The sequence below is a fragment of the Mustela lutreola genome, chromosome 2, assembly GCF_030435805.1.
Source record: "Mustela lutreola isolate mMusLut2 chromosome 2, mMusLut2.pri, whole genome shotgun sequence".
Classification (NCBI taxonomy): domain Eukaryota; kingdom Metazoa; phylum Chordata; class Mammalia; order Carnivora; family Mustelidae; genus Mustela; species Mustela lutreola.
This window is the reverse complement of record NC_081291.1, coordinates 103,408,320-103,427,120: the sequence shown is the minus strand read 5'-3', so window position 1 is coordinate 103,427,120 and position 18,801 is coordinate 103,408,320. Positions and strand designations below refer to the sequence as shown.

Genomic DNA, 18,801 nt, shown 5'->3' with positions numbered 1-18,801 from the left:
GGGGCTCTCCCAGAAAGAACGCCGCAGACTCGGGGGTAACTTACGTGCAGCCCTCGGGTGTAGGTAGGGTGGTGGCTTTGCTCTCCATCTGCAGACCAGACAGAGAAAAGGGGAGAGCCCAGCTTCAGCGTCCAAGGGGCAAAGTTAGCAGAAATTTTTTGTCTGGTTTATGTTTTTTTTTGGGGGGAGGCAGTTAAATATATAGAAAAAAATTTTTTTTATACCCTACCAGGGTATAAAATGGATATGGGCATGAAAGTGAAAAATGATCTATTATCATAGAGATCTATTCAAACAGAACCCTTGGGTTCTGTGCCCAGATCTTTTTGTTGCTTCTCAGGGCAGAATTCTTCTCCCCTCCAACACGAGCTTGCAGGAGGTGGGGTGCAGCTATATGCTAGCTGTGAAACATGACTTTGACCCCCAGCCGCACCACATCTCGCTGGGCCCTAGCACTGGCCTCCCCTTTCCGCACACCATCCCTCGCCCCAGTGTGAACTCTGCTCTGAGAAGCAAAGCTTACAGACCCGAAACTGCCAGCCCAAGTTTGTCGATGCTTTTGCCGCTCCATCCTTGAGTTCTGCATTGCCACCCCCCAACCCCCCGCATCTGTTGGGTGGGCTGGCTTTCTCCACGGTGGTGGTCTCAAGTCCCCTTCCCCTCCATAGTGCCCGCCAGTGGTGCCAGGTATTAATTTTGCTTCCAACCTTAGTGACGTGTGTGTGTGCTGAGCTCCTCTGGTGGTTCCCCTCTGCCCCCCCGCCGTTGGTTATGGTCTCCTTGGCCTCTTGGGGGCCCACCCCTCCTATCTCAGCAGTGACTGTGACACCGTGCAGTGCTAGCTCTTCATTCCCTCCAAGGGTGTGCACTCTTTTTATTCCTGCTCTTGCAAAAACAGATACGATTATGATTTCCCATGGAAATTTAAAAGTCTATTTAAATAATTTAACTATTAAACACTTTCACTGGTAATGTGTGCTGGTCTGATTTGTGGCTTGGGCCATGGGCCTGGTTCCAGTCTGAAGAACAGTGCACTCAGCCCTTGATGGGGCACTGGGGAGGGAGCCCCAGAGGGCAAAGACCTACCCTGAGTGGGGAACGGTTTGCTGCTACAGAGAGAATGTTGGCTAAGGGCCACAGTCCTCATGGCAATCAGGGGAGAGAACATTTGTGTTCTTGGCAAGCGGCAGTTCACTGGACTGCACAGCAGATCCCAGGGTGCTGGAGGCTGAGGAATGAGGAAAGACACTAGGAGTGAAGGGGACAAGGGACCAAGGATGGGTACCAGAAAAGATGCAGGGTTGAGCAGAGGATGTGAGCCAACCTTGTTTCTATGCTAAGGGAAAGAAAGTTGCAAATACAAGAACACTGATCACAGAAAGGACCCAAGTAGCAGGGAGAGGAGGAGATGCTGGCCGGAGGCATACTGACTTGGCCTGGACAGCTAGTAGCCATGGCTACCATTTACTGGACCATGTGTGTGCCGAGCACGGGGACAAGCACCATACAAACTCCATTTGTTCCTCCTGGCCACCTCACGTCACTGACAGACAGAAGTTGAATTATTTGCCTAAACTCACACAACTGGCAATTAAGATGAGATTCAAAGCAGGCCTGTCTGCTAAGCTCATGCAGGTAACTTCAAGCATGCCCAGCACGACTCTTCCCTCGAGAGGAAAGGGAAGGTGGTAGAAAGGCAGTGGCTGCCTGCCACGCCCATCAAATGCAGGGTTCTATTTGGGTTCAGGAAATAAGGGCGGGGGCTTGGTCAAGCAAAAATGAAGGAGCCAGTGAAAAAGACCTCACTGGGCTCACTGCAACAATGGCCACCCACGGCACAGATGTGGCTGTCCTGCTCATAGGCAGGCCCCCTGCTCCGAGGAATCAGGACAGCATTGGCAAGGATTCCACTGTCCATGGTGTGGGATGCAACTGTATAGAACTCATGTTCGACTCAGAGAGCTTTTCAGGCGAGGGTCCACCAATTAGAAAAGGAAACCAAATGAAAAGGCCAACCTGTGGGGGCTGATTAGACTAAGTTAGCAGGCCAGCTCCTGAAGAACCCCCATCCTGCTGGGATGAGTGCAGTCAGGCAGGCCCAGCAAACCGCAGGCACACCCAGCGCACATCAGGGCAGCCAGGGAAAGCAACTCAGAACTCCCAAGAGCCCTTCCGCTTCCATCTCCACTGAGCTTGTTCCAGAGAACACATTTGTTTCTCCCTTATAGATTTCACTTTTTGGCAAAAGTATATCCATACCTGCAATGTTAATTAGCAAAACTTACTAGCAAAGACACCACTGATACATGTATCAGTGATACGCTTTAACATCCACTGACCGCAAAGGCCGTTAAAACCAAGACTGGACCTCAGCCAACATGGTGATGATTTGATTGTAGAGCGGGGTGAGCAACGTTTGTGGGAAGACATGGTGAAGCTTGGTGCACCAAGAAAGCTGGAGCTACGTACTCACCGGGTAGTCATGTTAATTTAACACTTTCAAAAATACAAATGCATTCACAGAACTTTTCCAAAAGTAAGCATCCCGAGTCAAATGATGCCCAGAGCTGTGGTTTTTACATAATAAAAATTATTTTCCATAATGTTGCAACCTTGCCACGAGTTGCTGATTAGCAGAAAGTGAGCCTCTAGAGCTTGGAAAAGATGCTGAGCCCATATCATTACAGGCCAGGAAAGCATTTTTGGGCACGGCATGGCCAATACTCAGAAGTAGTGCTGAGCACATTCTTGCTGCCGCCTGAACACAAGTGCAGGGACACACACTGAAAACCCACAGCTTCTGAGCTTGCCTAAACCCAAATAATCGCTCACTGAAGACAATGAATGCTGTACACGTTGTCTCCCGAGAGAAGAGACAGTGTGTGCCATGTTGGCCATGAAAAGGTACCACTTAGCACAGGGATCAGGAGGAGAGTTGGAAGGGCCGGTGTTACCTGTGGGGATGGGGTTGGGGAGGGCACAACAGACCAGGGAATACCATGCCCCTCATACCCTGCCTTTGGATGAACTTCATCCAAAGTGTATAAAGAGCTTTCCCATACATGTTCTCACTTGTGCTTGCCCCCAGGCCCAGGAGACGGTGGGAGAGAGGACTGGCGCATCTCCTGGGCTGCTCTGATCTTCCAGGGCGAAAACTATCGCTCTAGCCCACAGCCACTTCTGTCCACTGTGCCCATCTGGCTGGGCACTGATGACCTTACAGGGACAGAGGGCCTGCCACTTCTCAAGGTTGACAACAGATGAGCTGAGGCCCTTTTACTGTAATACTATAGCTTTCCTTTGCCTTTCCGATTTTCAAAAAAGCCCTTCAGTGGGTGTCCCCCCCCCCCCACCTCGTCTTGGAACAAGAAATATGGTATTTGCTGTCCTCTTCTTGCCTCTTTCCTTCCCACCTGTAAGGGTCACTGCTTCTCACGATAGACACAAAAACAAAGCCAAGTCAGGCCATTGGAATGGCTGACCTCCAAGGCTCCTTTCTCCTCTGGCATTCTCAGATTCTAAATATTTGTGTGACCCTGTCCAATCTTCAAGCGCCAGACCCCAAGTATGACACGGACATAGACACAATCAAATCAGGATTTTAAGATTTTAAAGCCGAAGACAGACAAATGAGATGAAAAGCATCACACCAAGGGGGGTCTGTGGGAAGATCACCTTCAAACCAAAGTTGCCAAAGCCTTTGCTTGGACCTCCTCCGGATACGCCAGCAGCAGCAGCAGCAGCAGCAACAGTAGCCGAGCACCTCGGCGGAGTGGCCGGAGTCCTTTCCTACCAAGGGCTCTGCTCCATGCAGTGCAGAGGGTTAGGTGACCAGTCTCAGTTCACAGACCCAGCAGAAAGTCCAGCAGATGGGATGAAGGGGAAAGACAGTAAGGAGAAGGAAGAGGATTGTCTAGGGCTGAGGGTAAAGTAGGTACCCTGTTCCAACTGGCTTGCCAGCCCTAAACCTCACCCACCCGTCAGTTTCTAGTGAACGGAATGGAGCCACCCCATCATTGGCTGACTGCATCCGCATCCTCAAGGCCCGCTCCCTATTGCTGGTCTGTTAGGCTGGGGAATTAAAGAGTTCTCACTGGAGTCCATGAGGGACCTCATCACTTTTTCTCCCCCTCAGCCAATTTCTAATTTAGACCTCCCTGAAATCTCTGGTTTGTCAGCATCTCTATTTTCCAAGTTTGCAAAATTTGCTTCTGTGCTTTGACTTTGTCAGTTAGCTGGAGTGGCACTTCTTGGCTCATGTGGGATTTTTTGGGGGGTGGGGGGGTTGCATTCTGCATCAGACTAATCTTTTAAAATCCATGTCACATTTTCACTTTTTAAGAGTGCCTTGAGCTTCACATCCCCAGCATCTATATGTTATTTCTGTATTGTGGGTTGGAGGCTGCTGGCTTCATTCTGTCACCCTTTGCTTCCTTATCAGAGCAGAGACCACACACACATGCACATTCAGGAAGGCCCTTACATGGTGGACACTAGGGCAGCCACCATTCAAGAGTACCCACTAGATCAGATCAAACAATGATGGTGCCACAGTGCTAGGGCCACAATGAACAAGTGAGGATCCCAGAGGCACCTTCCCCTTTTGACAGCACGCCAGCACCTGGGAGAATGTGGGGTCCTGGAGAGCACAGTCTGCCACTGCTGGACTGGGTGACACCAGACGACATAATCTTGCTCACTGACCTCAGATGGATTTTGTTACGCTCACAGAACCTGTACAGAAACAAGCACAAGTCTCTACAAACCCTTCTCCTCTCTTTGAATGCACCCTCACGACCCTGCCCAGAAGTCTGCACCCAAGAGCTTGCCAGGGCAGATTTCAATAGGATCCTCACTTAGCGGGTGATCTCTGGAAAACTTTGTACAATGACTTATATTTAGAGGCATTTACAATGCAAGAGACTTATTACCTTGAAAGGAATAGTAACACTAAGACAGACCATTATGCTGTGGCCCATGCTGTCCTAGCACTCACTGTGCCAGGCTCTAAGTACTCTGTGTTTGTTGACTCATTAAATGCTCTTGAAAACACTTTGCCCTGGGTACTATTATTATCCTGACTTTACAGGTGAGGAAATGGAGGCAGAGACGTTACATGGCTTGCTGAGGTCACCATGCCAGAACAAGTGAGAGCCAGAGAGTCTGACTCCAAATTCATAATCACTATTCAAAATTGCAAATAGTTCTATTTTTCATTTAGTGTTTTCAAATACATCTGGGACCACTTACTGCAGACTTTCCATAATACTACTTTATATCAAAGAAGCAATTGATTCTGTCCTTCAATTAGAAAAAGTAAATGTTTGAGAGGTGCCTGGGTAGCTCAGTCAGTTAAGTGTCTGACTCTTGGTTTTGGCTGGGGTCATGGTCTTGGAGTCATGGGACTGAGCCCCATGTTGGGCTCTGCACTCAGTGGGGAGTCTGCTTGGGATTCTCTCTTGCCTTTCTCCCCACCCCAGCTCATGCACTAAATAAATGATTCATAAAATAAATGGATCTTTAAAAAAAATAAGAGAAAGCAAATGTTTGTAATAAATGAATCACTAGTGAAACTTTAACATTCTACATCAAGAATCATTAATTCATGAGTTAGTCTCACTACAAACAGCAGACTGTATTGCTTCTTGCCCTAAAATCTAAGGCTCACTTACATTTCACCATACCTCCTGCAGCCATATGTCTTGATGTACCATTATAGGCACAGGAATTTTAGGAAATCATCTTCCTCAGTCTAGAATATCCACAGTGCAGGAGTTAGCACTGACCAATTTCTTATTTAAAAAGTAATGTAGACTACTTATATATACATTCCAATATATATTCCTTATACACTTCAACATGTTGTCTAACTTAGTATTACATGATGGTTAAAAACATGAGCTCTGGGTAAGTCTGATCTGGATTAAAATCTTGGTGCCACCACATGAGCTAGATTTTTTGACTTAGGTCAAGCCCCTTAACCCCTGTATCCCACTGCTGTGCTGTGGAATACAGGAGAAAAGGGCCAATGGAACTGTGGGTGAGGTGGGGCAGAAAATACTGTTTGTTATCAAGGATGTAGCAGGAACAATTTGTAAGACTAGGCTATTGATTTCAGGAACTCCTTGAGAACTAAGTCTGTTTTCTTCTCGAATTTCCTACGGTCTCCAACTGTGCTATTCATTATACACTGTGTATTCATTATACACTGGCACTGCCAACGCAGAAGAAAACACATACACATGTGTCAATGGCAATCACTGTTCATGAGCAAGGTTGTTACTGGCCACATGACTTGCAATCACACAGTGCCTCCACACTGTGACTCCACCTGTGAAATAAAGTAATCTAGAAAGCTTGGCCACTCGGGGAAGAAGTTTCGATAGTGGCAGCCACAGGCACGGTTTCTCTTTGAAAAGCTCACTGTTCCCACAGGAAGCTACAATAACGTCAGCGTTCAGCAGCAGTCCCAGAGCACTAATGAAGATGATCGGACACCTCCAGCCCTAATCAACAGAACGACTTGAGTTACCTTCTCAGGCAACACAGCCTTTACATACACTCATCCATCACGCTTGGAGCTGGAGGGACTTCTTTCATTAACTTTTAGGGAGCATATTACTAAAGCCAACTAGAACTGAAAATCAGGTTTGATTTTATTGCAGCATTTCCTTAGAGATGATAAAGCAGAAAAACACAAAGAAGGCTTGCCCGTAGAAAAAGACAACAGCCCTGAGGAGTCACCTATAATTGGTGGTAAGGCTGAGTGTTCAATTCGATCCGAGTGCTGGCTGCTTTCGAAGTACAGCCGATCCTTAAACAACACAGGTCTGAGCTGTGCATGGCCACTTACATGGGACCTTTCTACAATTAAAGTACTATAAATGCATTTTCTCTTAAGATTTTTTAAAATGAAAAAAAAAAGATTTTCTTAAAATGTTCTCTTATCTTCATACAAAATGTGTTAATTCACTATGTTATCAGTAAGGCTTCCAGTAAGCTGTAGGTATTACTAGTTAAGTAGTTATACATGGATTTTTGACTGCACAAGAAGGGGTTGGTGCCCCTAACCCCTGCACTTGATGTTTGAGGTCAACTGGAATTTATTCATCCTTTTACTACATACTCCAGATAGCTCTTTTAAACTGAACAAAAAAATTCTTAAAATAAATCTCTCTCTCTCTCTCTCTCTCTCACACACACACACACACACACACACACACACACACACGTTTCACTGTATCTCTTAGAAATCCAACAGCTCAGAGTGGGGTCCCCAGGTTACATAGTAAAACTTTTGGATTAAAGGCTAAGCAACTCCCTTTTAGGTTGGCAGCTAAGAAGCTGAAGCAAGAAGCACTTCTATGACCTAGAAGTTAAGGCTCATACGACAAATCAGTGGAGCCCTGACAAATCAAGTCTAATGAGATTTTAGATGTGGCTTAACAGGAATGGAGCCAGACATTTCTCCAGACTAGATTCCACTGTGAAAAAGACCACATTTAATACAAAATAAATGTGCTAATACAGGGACAGCACATTCACTTGATATAAATCATAAAATTACAAAATTAGGTAAAGATTCTCCATGTCTCCATTTGTTTCAAAGGGATTTTCAAGCCAATTTTAGCTTAGGATAAGAATTTTTCCTAATGGGAACAAAATCCTCTATTAACCACACCAAACATTCTTAAATGCATTCTGAAAGCTGTTACAAGCTGAGGATTTAAGGCACAATCACAATATGCAAATATCTAAAACAGTTGAGGGTTCTGTTCATTTTAGGATTTCACAGGAGCCCTAAGTGCCAACATTTTTTATCAGAATCCCTCAGGAAGAAGTCCCTGGCTTCTGAGGAAGTGGCGTACTATGACTTACAGACAGAGCTAGAGTAGTGCAAAACATGTTTCCCTTCTTCTAAGCCATGACCTCCAGGAAGTTCAAGAGTCAAGTTTTATACCTGATAACAGCATCATGTTCCCTCTTCCTTCATTTTCACTGATCTTGTTTTTCTCCCTTTCTGTTCATATTTTATTGCCATTGCTGTGTAAGTCTTATTTGGTATCATGCTTCAAGTTCTTTTGGGAAGGAGGCCAGGTATAAATACATTACAAAAACAGACCAAAACAAACAAACAAACAAAAACCAACCAACAAACAAAAAAAACCCCAAAACCCCAAGCAAAAAAAAAAAAAGGAATTATTTTTAGGATATAAAAGAGAGCATCTATGCCTTCACGGCATACTTTAATAAAAAAGCAGTATTTCAGAATTACCCTAATTTCAAGCCAATTTTAGCTTAGGATAAGAATTTACCACACCACGCCTGAGCTCATTAAGTCCCCAATTCCCTGATTTCACCAAGAGCAGACCTATTTCCCGAGTACCACCTTAGTTATTTATCATCATCAGTCCCCACTCTGGTGGGGAAGCGCCCCAAGGCTAAGGGATTAGAAGTTGTATGTGCTTAGCTCTGTGACCCTAGATAAGTCATTAACATTTGATTACCTTAGTTTCCTCCTTCATAACAAGAAGGCAAGTAATTCTCCTACACTACAAAACTCATTATAATTAGGTAAACAGAAACTTGTTCTTTAAAGTACAGTACAAACGGAAGATATTACTATCATACACATTAGAAGTCTAATGAGCTTAAGAACTTTACATTCATGGCAAAAATTTTTCATTCCAAATTCATAATAGTTTCTTTGGCAACATCACAGAGACAGAGCAGTTATATAAACACTCAGCAATGCAGACACCAAATAATGAAAGAAAGCATTTCTATACATAAACATTATTTATGCCTATTTTCATTTTTTTACATTAAGATGTAAACATCCCATTATCCAAAAGAGCAGTGAAAACAAAACAAAACAAAAACAAAAAACAAATTAAGCCTTTAAAGACAGCTGGTGAATTTTAAAATGTCTCTGCTGAATGCTCCAAACACCAAACACTATAATTCAATAATTCAATAAGAAGAACCAAACTGAACCAAACTGGTAAGCGAGCCATAAAGTGTCAATATATATAGTAAAATCGCAGAATGCTCCATCTTCTTGGTTAGCTGGCTATTTACAAGAGAACTCTTCTTGTTTCAACCATTAGTTCAGAAAAAGCTTTCTAAACTGAACTACTTCACTTTCCTGGCTCAGTAAAAAAGTACAAAATAACAAACATACATCAACTTGATTTTGCTGATTTAATATCATGTTGTATATCTTGGCGTAGCTCTAGAATATACATAATTTCTGTGCAGTTTTGCTAGAGGCAGAAAACTGAAATGGAATTTCCTGTTTTAAATAAATCCCTGATATTACAAACTTATTGTCTTCCTTTTGCCTCATTCTCCTAAAAGGGGAGTGCAACAAAGACTTCTAGTTAAGCAAGGTTTTACAGTCGCAGATATACCTACATAATATGGGTTCAGGCAAACATGGTAGTTCAACAACTTTACCCCTCTGGACTATTCTGCTTATATACACCCAGTAACATGAATTATACGTAATGGGTCCATTATTTTCTAGATATCAAATTTTAGTACCTTATATATATACTTTTATAATCTTTTCTTTAAAAAACAAAAGAAAATCATTAATGAAGGTACCTTCCAAAACCAGAGAGTTGGCAGATTTTGCTAGTGGAATCAAACTGTGCTTCCTATATTATTAATTCATAACTGCTTGAACGTTTATTATTATCAAAAAGCAAACAAATTCTCTAACATACTAGGTGCTGAACTCTTCGAAGCCACAAAATAGAAAGAGCTGCTTGGGAGAAGTCACCTTCTGATTCTTAGCACAGGTTACTGTTTCCAGAGAGCACGACCCACAACACTGGCAGCACACAAGGGGATTTTAGGCGGTATACAACACAGAAGTGAATAATGCAGAATCACAGTGAAAATGTCATTCCCTTTACAGTTTTACCCTTCTGATAATTCCACAGAGAGAGCCCCATTTTCATACTGGGTAAGATCTCTCTCACTGCAACAAAGAGCAGGCTTCAGAGATTCAGAGCCTTGGTGGTGGTGGTGGTGGGGGGTGGCATTAGTATCTAGTTAGAATTTAATAACAGTTTTTGTTTTATTTTGTAGTTAACTCATGGTAAATTGATGCTGGTTTTTCTCTTGGAGTAGAGATTAGTTTGTCTTTAAACTATTTTAAGATTTAAAAGATAAATACTAAAAATAATAGTATATGTTAATACTCAAGTGATTGAAGTCTGGGGAATGATAGCTATAATCTAACAAATTCCATGTTTAAGAAGTGATTTCAAAAGAAACTACAGACATGGTCTAGGAAGGAAACATATGTTACTATGTTCTCAATACTTGTGATGTTCTAGAGATAAGCTCATAAGAAGCCTTTTCCTATATCAAGTGATTTCCAGAGTTAGGATTCAAGCAAAAAATATAAAAGGAAAAAGAACCAATTCCACACCATCCTGGACTTCATAAACTCAGGGTACTGTAAGTGTGCAAATAATGTGATATTTAGCAAGTTGTTTTAAACACAAACTCCACGGCATGTTTTTATTTGGGCTATACTCATGCCTCACAAAGGCGAACCCAGACTGTAGAGTTCCCGCTTGGTCCTCAGAGCATGTACCAAACACATTTTTTGATTGAACTCTTCAGAAGGAGTAAGGACCGCTGGCCAAGTCTCCAAATGGCTTCTGACTGTTCTTCCACGATCATGGCCCTGGAGAGAGAAGCCTCCTCCTCCTCTGAATAATAATCCCACGACTAACATGAGGAGTTTGCCTAGCGGGTGCTGCATGCTCTCAGGCATGCCATGCGGACTTAAAACAAAAAGGATAGCTGGCGAGAAAGAAAGCAGAGCTCCTCGAGTGTGGTGAACAGTTTCTTCATCACAGTGGCAGTTAAGATACGCTCCCTCCTTTTCCCCCGGAGGCCAGGGCAGTATGTCTGAAAGATGGGGTCAGACATCGTAATCAGGAGCCTTGCTCTGGGCTTGCCTTAGCCAGATCTGCAGTGTAACAAACGCTCCCACAGTCACGTGAAAGAAAAGCTGCCACAGGTTGCGCAGTTCATAGAGATACATGTTGCACAGACAGATTAAACCAAAAGTCAAAAAAGATTTGACATTCCGCCAGCCGGTGTAGTAGACAAGTAAATAACACTGTTCAAAATATAAAATGAAAGATGATTAGGGTTACAAGAAAAGAAATAGATGCTTCTATTATAAAATTTTAACAGGCCACAGAGTAAAATGTAAGAGTGGAATAAGAGGATTTTTCACCTACAGATAAGATAACGTAACCTCTTTAAGACATTCAGCTACGAAAGCGCTGCAGCTTGAAAGGAAAACAGATTTTTCCTTTTATGCTTGTCACTGTCAAAAGATACATTTTGTATCATATTTTAAAACAGAGTTGCAACTGGATGACTCCTTTGCAAAGAGGCTGAGCACATCACACATTCCTCCAAGGTGTCAGGCAACTATGAAACACTCAGGGCCTGAGGGGATTCCATCTCTCATTCTTAGCCCAGAAAAGTACAAAATTCCTCAAACAAACCACAGCAAAACCTGAATCTGCATATTAACGAAATCCACAAATATTTACTGCTCTCCCATTAAGCGCCAGGAACTAGTAAGGTAGAGCATCTGAGTGAACATTTGAGGTAGAATTCATTCAACAGATGTTTATTGAGGGCCAGCTACAAGTTAAGCATTGTTCTTTAGTTTCAAGTTACGAAATAAAGCCCTTGCTCACATAGAACTTAAATTCTAATGGAGGGAGAAAGATTATATATACAAAAGATCATATTATGTATATAAAATACCAAATAGTTATGTCTTAAAATAAAAGATGGAACAGGGGGACAGAGAATGTAATAACTGCTATTTTAGAAAACAGAATAAAGAAATTACCCCTCATAAGCCCCAAATTGTGGCAGTCACCTTTTCCTGCTTTATTTTTCTCCACAAGATAAACACACTTTACAAATGTGCTTGTTTTGTCTGTCATATATATATTCTTCCAATAGGATCTAAGCTTCATGAGAGGAGAGATTTTTGATTTGTTATCCAGTGGGCACTTTATCCAGTGCCCAGAATAGTGCCTGGCACATAGTAAGTACTCAATAAAAATTTGTTGAATGAATTGTTTTCTAGACAATGCCTAAATTCACAATCTGTTAAATATAGGAATTATATGTGATTACAAAGTCTTAAGAAAGACGCAGAAATTGTGAAATTCTATCCAGGCATCAGGAGAGGAAGGACTTTAAGGTGTTTGCAACAATGTAGAAAGAATGTGGAAATGTTCTATTAAATCTTTTTATTTCTTTAAAAAAATTTTTTTTAAAGATTTTATTTATTTATTTGACAGACAGAGATCACAAGTAGGCAGAAAGAGAGGAAGGGAGGCAGGCTCCCCATCCAGCAAAGAGCCCAACATGGGGATCAATCCCAGGACCCTGGGATCATGACTGGAGCCAAAGGCAGAGGCTTTAACCCACTGAGCCACCCAGCTGCCCCAAATCTTTTTATTTCTTATACAAATTAGGACTTTGCTCACTTAAAAAGAAGACTACTATCCAAGCAAAATGAACTGTAAGTACTTATTTTATTTGAGTGGTTTTCACTGTGTAAAAAAAAGTTGAAAAAGTAATTTTTCCTCTTGAAATAATTCTAGACCTAGGGAAGAGTTGTAAAAATCACAGTTCTTGTACATCATTCACCCTGCTCCCCCTAATGTTCTCTTGTCGCATAACCACAGTATAATCATCAAATCACAAAATTAACATTGATAAAATACTGTAGACTAATCTACAGACTTTATTGGAATTTTGCCAGTTGTCCCATTAAGGCCCTTCTTCTGGTCCTGAATCCAATCCCGGATTGCCTCTTGCATTTAGCTGTCATATCTCTTCAAATCTGTTATAGCTCCTCAAGTCTCTTTTTCATGACCTTGACAGTCTAAAGAGTATCAATCAGTTATTTTGTAGAACGTCCTTTAATTTTGGTTTGCCTGACATGGTCTCAAGACTGAAGTGAGGACATGCACTTTGGGCTAAAATACCACAGAGGTGATGCGCAGTATATCTTAAAATTGGTGGTGTTAACTTTGATCTCTTGGTAAGGTGGTGTCTGACAGGTTTCTCCACTGTGAAGTTACTATTTTTCCCTTTGTAGTTAGTAAGTTCTCTTGTGGGAGGAGAAATAAAGACATTCTCAGGTGAAAGACTAACAGAATTTGACACCTACAGAAGTACCCTAAAAGAATGGCTAAAGGAAAATACCTAAGCAGAAAGGAAACAATAAAAGAAGAAATCCTGGAACACTGAGAATACAAAAAGAAGTTAGCAAAATAACATAATAGTTCTCCTCCTCTTGAGATTTCTAAATTGATGACTGAAGTAAACATTTGTAATACTGTCTGATGTGGTTCTAAATATAGGTAGAGGAAATATTTAAGACAATTTTATTATAAACAGAGGGGGGCAAAGGGACATAAAAGGAAATACAATTTCTATGTTTCATTTGAACTAGTAAAATGACACCAAAAAATTGAAAAGTGTATAACGCAATACTTAGAGCATTTAAAAACCATACAAAGAGGGGAGAGGGATACATGGGTGGCTCAGTCTGTTAAGCGTTCCACTCTTGCTTTTGGCTCAGGTCATGATCTCAGGGTCATGAGATCAAGCCCACATCCTTGCTTGGGATTCTTTCTCCCTCTCCCTTTGCCCCTTCTCCCAATCCTGCATGCATGTGCATTTTCTCTCTCAAAAAAAAAAACAAAACCAAAACAAACAAACAAACAAAAAACTATGCTAGGAAATAAACTCAAAAACACTACAGATAAATCAAAATGGAGTTTTAGAAAATGTACGAGTAACCCACAGAAAGATAGGAAAAAGAAAACATAAAAATGAAAACCAGCAAACAAAAAATAAGATGGCAAACTTAAGCCCTAATGTATCGATTCTACAGTAAATGTAATAGCCTAAACACAATAATTAAAAAACAGAGACTGGCAGAGTGGATTAAAAACAGCTTTTAAATCTACCAGAAACTCACTTCAAATGATATAAGCAAGGTGAAAGTGAAAAGATGGAGAATATATTATGCAAACATTAATCAGAAGAAAGCAGAAATGGCTATATTAATATCAGATAAATATAAAAATATTTCCAAAAAAAGAGAAATGGCTAGAGAGGGTTATCATTATATAGGATATTATATAATGATATATTATTATAAATGGATCAGTCCACCAAGAGGGCAATAATCCTAAATGTGAATGAACCAAACAACAGAGCTAAATGTGCAAAGCAAAATATGCAAAGCAAAAACTGATAAAACTGAAATAAGAAATATACCAAACCACAATTAGAGTTAAAAACTTCAATACTCTTCTTTCAACTGATAGAACTAGACAAAATCAACAAGGATACAGAAAAACTGAGACCCATCAACCATCGTGATCTAACTGACATTTATAGAGCACAAAATCAGCTACAGTAGAATATACATTCTGTTTAAGTGCTCATGGAATATGTACCAAGACAGCCCATATTCTGAGCCACAGAATAAATTTCAACAAATTTAAAAGAACTGAAATCACAGAGTGTTTTCCAACCACAATGGAATCAAACTAGATATCAATAATGGAAAGAAAACTGGAAAATTTCCAGACTCTTGGAAGCAAAGCACAATTCCAAATAATCCATAATCCATAGGTCAAAGAGGAAACCACGAGTATGAAAATTTTTAAATACACTGATATAAATGAAAATAAAAATGCAACATATCAGCCAATGGAAAGAGCCCAAATATCCACTGACTGATGACTGGATAAAGATGACATGGTGTGTGTTCGTGTGTGTGTGTATGTGTGTGTGTAAACTATTATATAAACATATATATAATGGAATATTAATCATCCACAAAAAAGAACGAAATCTTACCATTTAGAACAACATGGATGGAGCCAGAAAGTACTATGCTAAGCAAAATAAGTCAGTTAGAGAAAGACAACCACCATATGATCTCACTCATATGTAGAATTTAAGAAAGAAAACAGAAGAAATGTGGAGGGGGAAAGAGAGGCAAATCAGGAAACAGACTCTTAATCACAGAGAACAAACTGAGGGCTGCTGGAAGGGAGGTGGGCAGAGGGATGGGTGAAGTAGGTGATGGGTACTAAGGAGGGCACTTGTGATGAGCACTGGGTGTTGTATTTAAGTGACGAATCACTAAATTCTACACCTGAAACTAATATTACACTATGTTAACTAACAGAAATTTAATGAAAACTTAAAAAATAAAAATTTTAATAAAAAGTAAGGTGAAGGGACACCTGGGTGGCTCAGTCAGTTAAGTAGCTGCATTTGGCTCAGGTCATGATCCCAGTGTCCTGGGATAGAATCCCACATCCGGCTCCTTGCTCCATGGGGAGCATGCTTCTCCCTCTGCCTCTGCCTGCCACTCTGCCTGCCTGTATCTCTCTCCCTCACTCTAAGAAATAAATAAATAAAATATTTTTTAAAAAAATAAGATGAAAAAATGCATCATATCAAAATCTATGGGACACATAATAAAATGCTCAAAGAGAGAAAGGTATATCACTAAAAGTATATATTACAAAAGAGAAAATTCTCAATAATCAAAGCTCCCATCTCAAGAACCTAGAAAAAGAAGAGGCAAATTAACCCAAAGCAAGCATGAAAAAGGAAATAATAAGGAGAAATCAATAAAACTGAATATACGAAAAAAAACACAAAACAAAGAGCAGGTTCTTTGAAAAGACTGATGAAATTAACAAGTAAGTCTGACCAGTATGAAGAATGAAATAGAGAATATCATTACAGATCATACAGACAGCAAAGAGATAGTAAGAGGATGCTACAATCAACTCTACACATGTAAAGTTGGTAAGATGAAATAGATCACTCCCTTATAAAATACAAACTATCATAATCATGAGAAAGAGAATTTGAATAAATGTGTAACTCTTAAGAAAATGGAACTTAATACAGATTATACGGTCACGGTAATCAATACTACGTGGTACTGGCAGAGAGACTGACACAGATCAATAAAACAGAATAGAAAACTCAGACTCTCACAAATATGTCCAACTGATAATTGACAAAGATGTAAAAGTAATTCAGGAGAGACAAAAAAGGCTTTTCAAAAAATGGAGCAATTGGCTATTCATCCACAAGCAAACAAAACACAACACAAAACCAAAAACACAAAGACAAACCCTCCAATCTAATCATCTAAGTCTCACATTTCATACAATCTTATACAAAATTTAATTAAAAATGGATCATGAACTTAAATGTAAAACATAAAACCAAAACTTTTAGAAGAAAACAAAGAATCTTCAGGGTCCAGGATTAGGCAAAGAGTATTAGACTTGAATCAATGGAATTATAATATTGGATGGTGACAGATGGTAGCTACATGATGGTGAGCACAGCCTAGAGTATAAACTTGTGGAATCACTATGTTGTACACCTCAAACTAGTTAATACTATGTGTCAACTATACTTCAATTAAAAAAAAAGTTCTTAGACCTGATACCATAAATATTTTTCCATAAAAGAAAGAGCTGATAAAATGAACTTTATCAAAATTAAAAACTTTTGCTCTGCAAAAGACCTGGTTAAGAGGATGAAAAGACAAACTACTGACTGGAATAAGACACTTGCAAATTACATTTCTGACACAGGACTGATGGCTAGAACTCTCAAATCTGACAGTAAAAACCAAATGATCCAAGTAGAAAATAGGCAAAGACATGAAAAGATATTTCATCCAAGAGGACACATCGATAACAAATAAGTACCTGAAACAATGTTCAACATCATTAGCCAGTACAGAAATGCAAATTAAAATCAATATGAGGGATCACTACACATCTGTCAGAATGGCTAAAATAAAAAACAACAAATGCTGGAGAGGATGTGGAGAAATAGGATCACTCATAACAATGCTGATGTGAGTGATGTAAAATGTAAAAATATAAATGTAAAATGGAATGCCACTCTGGAGAACTGTGTCAGTCTCAATAAAACTAAGCATGCAACTACTATAAGACCTAGCAATTGTACTCCTAAGCATTTATCTTAGAGAAATGAAGACTTATGTTCTCACAGACTCCTATACAGAATGTTTATAGCAGTTTTATTTATAATAGCCCCAAACTGGAAACCCAGATGTCCTTCAGTGGGTGAATAATTAAACAAACTGTGGTACATCCATACCCTGGAATACCATTCAGCAGCAAAAAGGAACAAACATTGATATATGTGACAACCCAGAAAACTCTCCAGAGAATTGTACTGAGCAAAGTACAATTGTACTGAGCAAAATTGTACTGAGCAAAAATGCCTTCATTAAGGCATACCTGAGCAAAATAACGCCAATCACTAAAGATTCATACTATATATGGTTCCCTTTATATAACATTACTTAAAATGAGGAAATTATAGAAATGGAGAACACATTAGTGGTTGCCAGAGATGAAGGGGCAGGAGAGAAGTGGATGTGGCTCTAAAAGGGTAACCAAAGGGGTGTTTGTGGTGATATGAATGCTCTGTATCTGCCCACACTGACATCAACATCCTCGCTGAGATAATGTATCATAGTCGTACAAGATGGTACTACTGGGGGAAACTCAGGTAAAGGATATATATCTCTCTCACAGCTATTACAATTAAATCAAATAAAAAGTTTAATAGGAAAAACAACTTTATACTCATGTACATATCTGCAACTTACTTTATAGAAAACTAATATACACACTATGCACATACACATACAAAAGAGAATGGGATATAGAAAGTGTTGCAGAATGTTAATAATTTGGTGGCTCTAAGTGTACTAGTCTTTCAACTTTTCTGGAAGTCTGAGAGTTTTCAAAATAAAGCACTGAGAGGAAAAAAGAAAAGTTTCTGGTTTCTACATCTTTTGATTTCCTCTTTCAAATGTTCCATAGCAAGATTATTCCTATCTGGCTGAGTTCTGTGGGTCCATAAGTACCCCCAGCCTGGAGAAAAAGCCAAGAAACTACGTAGTCATAGCTTTTGAGGTCTGATCTAAAGGGGATTAAAAAACATCCTCACAACTGGAGATGGAGCATGTTATAGGGTAAAATATAATCACGCAAGTTTTACTGTGGAAAAAAACAGCGTTATTATCACTGTGCTCAGCATATTTGGGAAGTGTGCAGTTTCATGCCTGTCAAAAAGAAAACTGGCTTTCTGCTATTCTTTCTTAAAGCACGAATCCATTTAACTTCTCTCAAGTAAAAGAACACCTGGGTGACAGTCTCCTCTGAGAACGATTTTCAGCTGTTCCAGGTAATGTAACAGAGGTGTGCCTTTTAGAGAGCCTCTCTAAAGGCAACAGCAGGGCTCTGGAGTCGTGCAGACTGGGGTTGGAGGCAATGACGATAAGACCTGGCTAGCCCTCAGTGAAAAATGACAGTGAACACAAGATTAGCACGGGACTTTCTGTAGGATTTAATGGGTACAAGGAATATAAAGAACTTGGCACACAGTAAGAACTCAATACATTTTGCTATTATTATTAGTATTTAAAAATATAAACAATGAATCTTGGAACACTGAAAAAATAAAATTAAAAAAATTTCATTAAGTCTCTTTGATAAGAAGTGATTTTTAAAAATATAAATTAATGAATGAATAAAATTATTTCATTAAGGCAAAACAGCCAAAAGTATATTTTGCAAGAATTACTCGTTAAATTATTTTAAAGTAAACATTTACCTAACATCGCTTTAGAATCATATG

The 18,801-nt window shown here is 40.0% G+C and overlaps 1 protein-coding gene across 5 annotated transcripts in view; it reads right to left on the bottom strand.

The window, feature by feature from the left end:
- Window positions 1-6,638: 6,638 nt before the first annotated feature.
- Window positions 6,639-18,801, bottom strand: part of SEC22A (SEC22 homolog A, vesicle trafficking protein) — a 65,830-nt gene continuing 53,667 nt past the window's right edge. For all 5 annotated transcript variants that reach the window (XM_059162863.1, XM_059162866.1, XM_059162865.1 and 2 more), the window contains exon 7: window positions 6,639-11,146. In XM_059162863.1, the coding sequence (XP_059018846.1) occupies window positions 10,946-11,146 (201 nt within the window). In that variant the 3' untranslated portion in view covers window positions 6,639-10,945. The remainder of the gene's footprint in view (window positions 11,147-18,801) is intronic.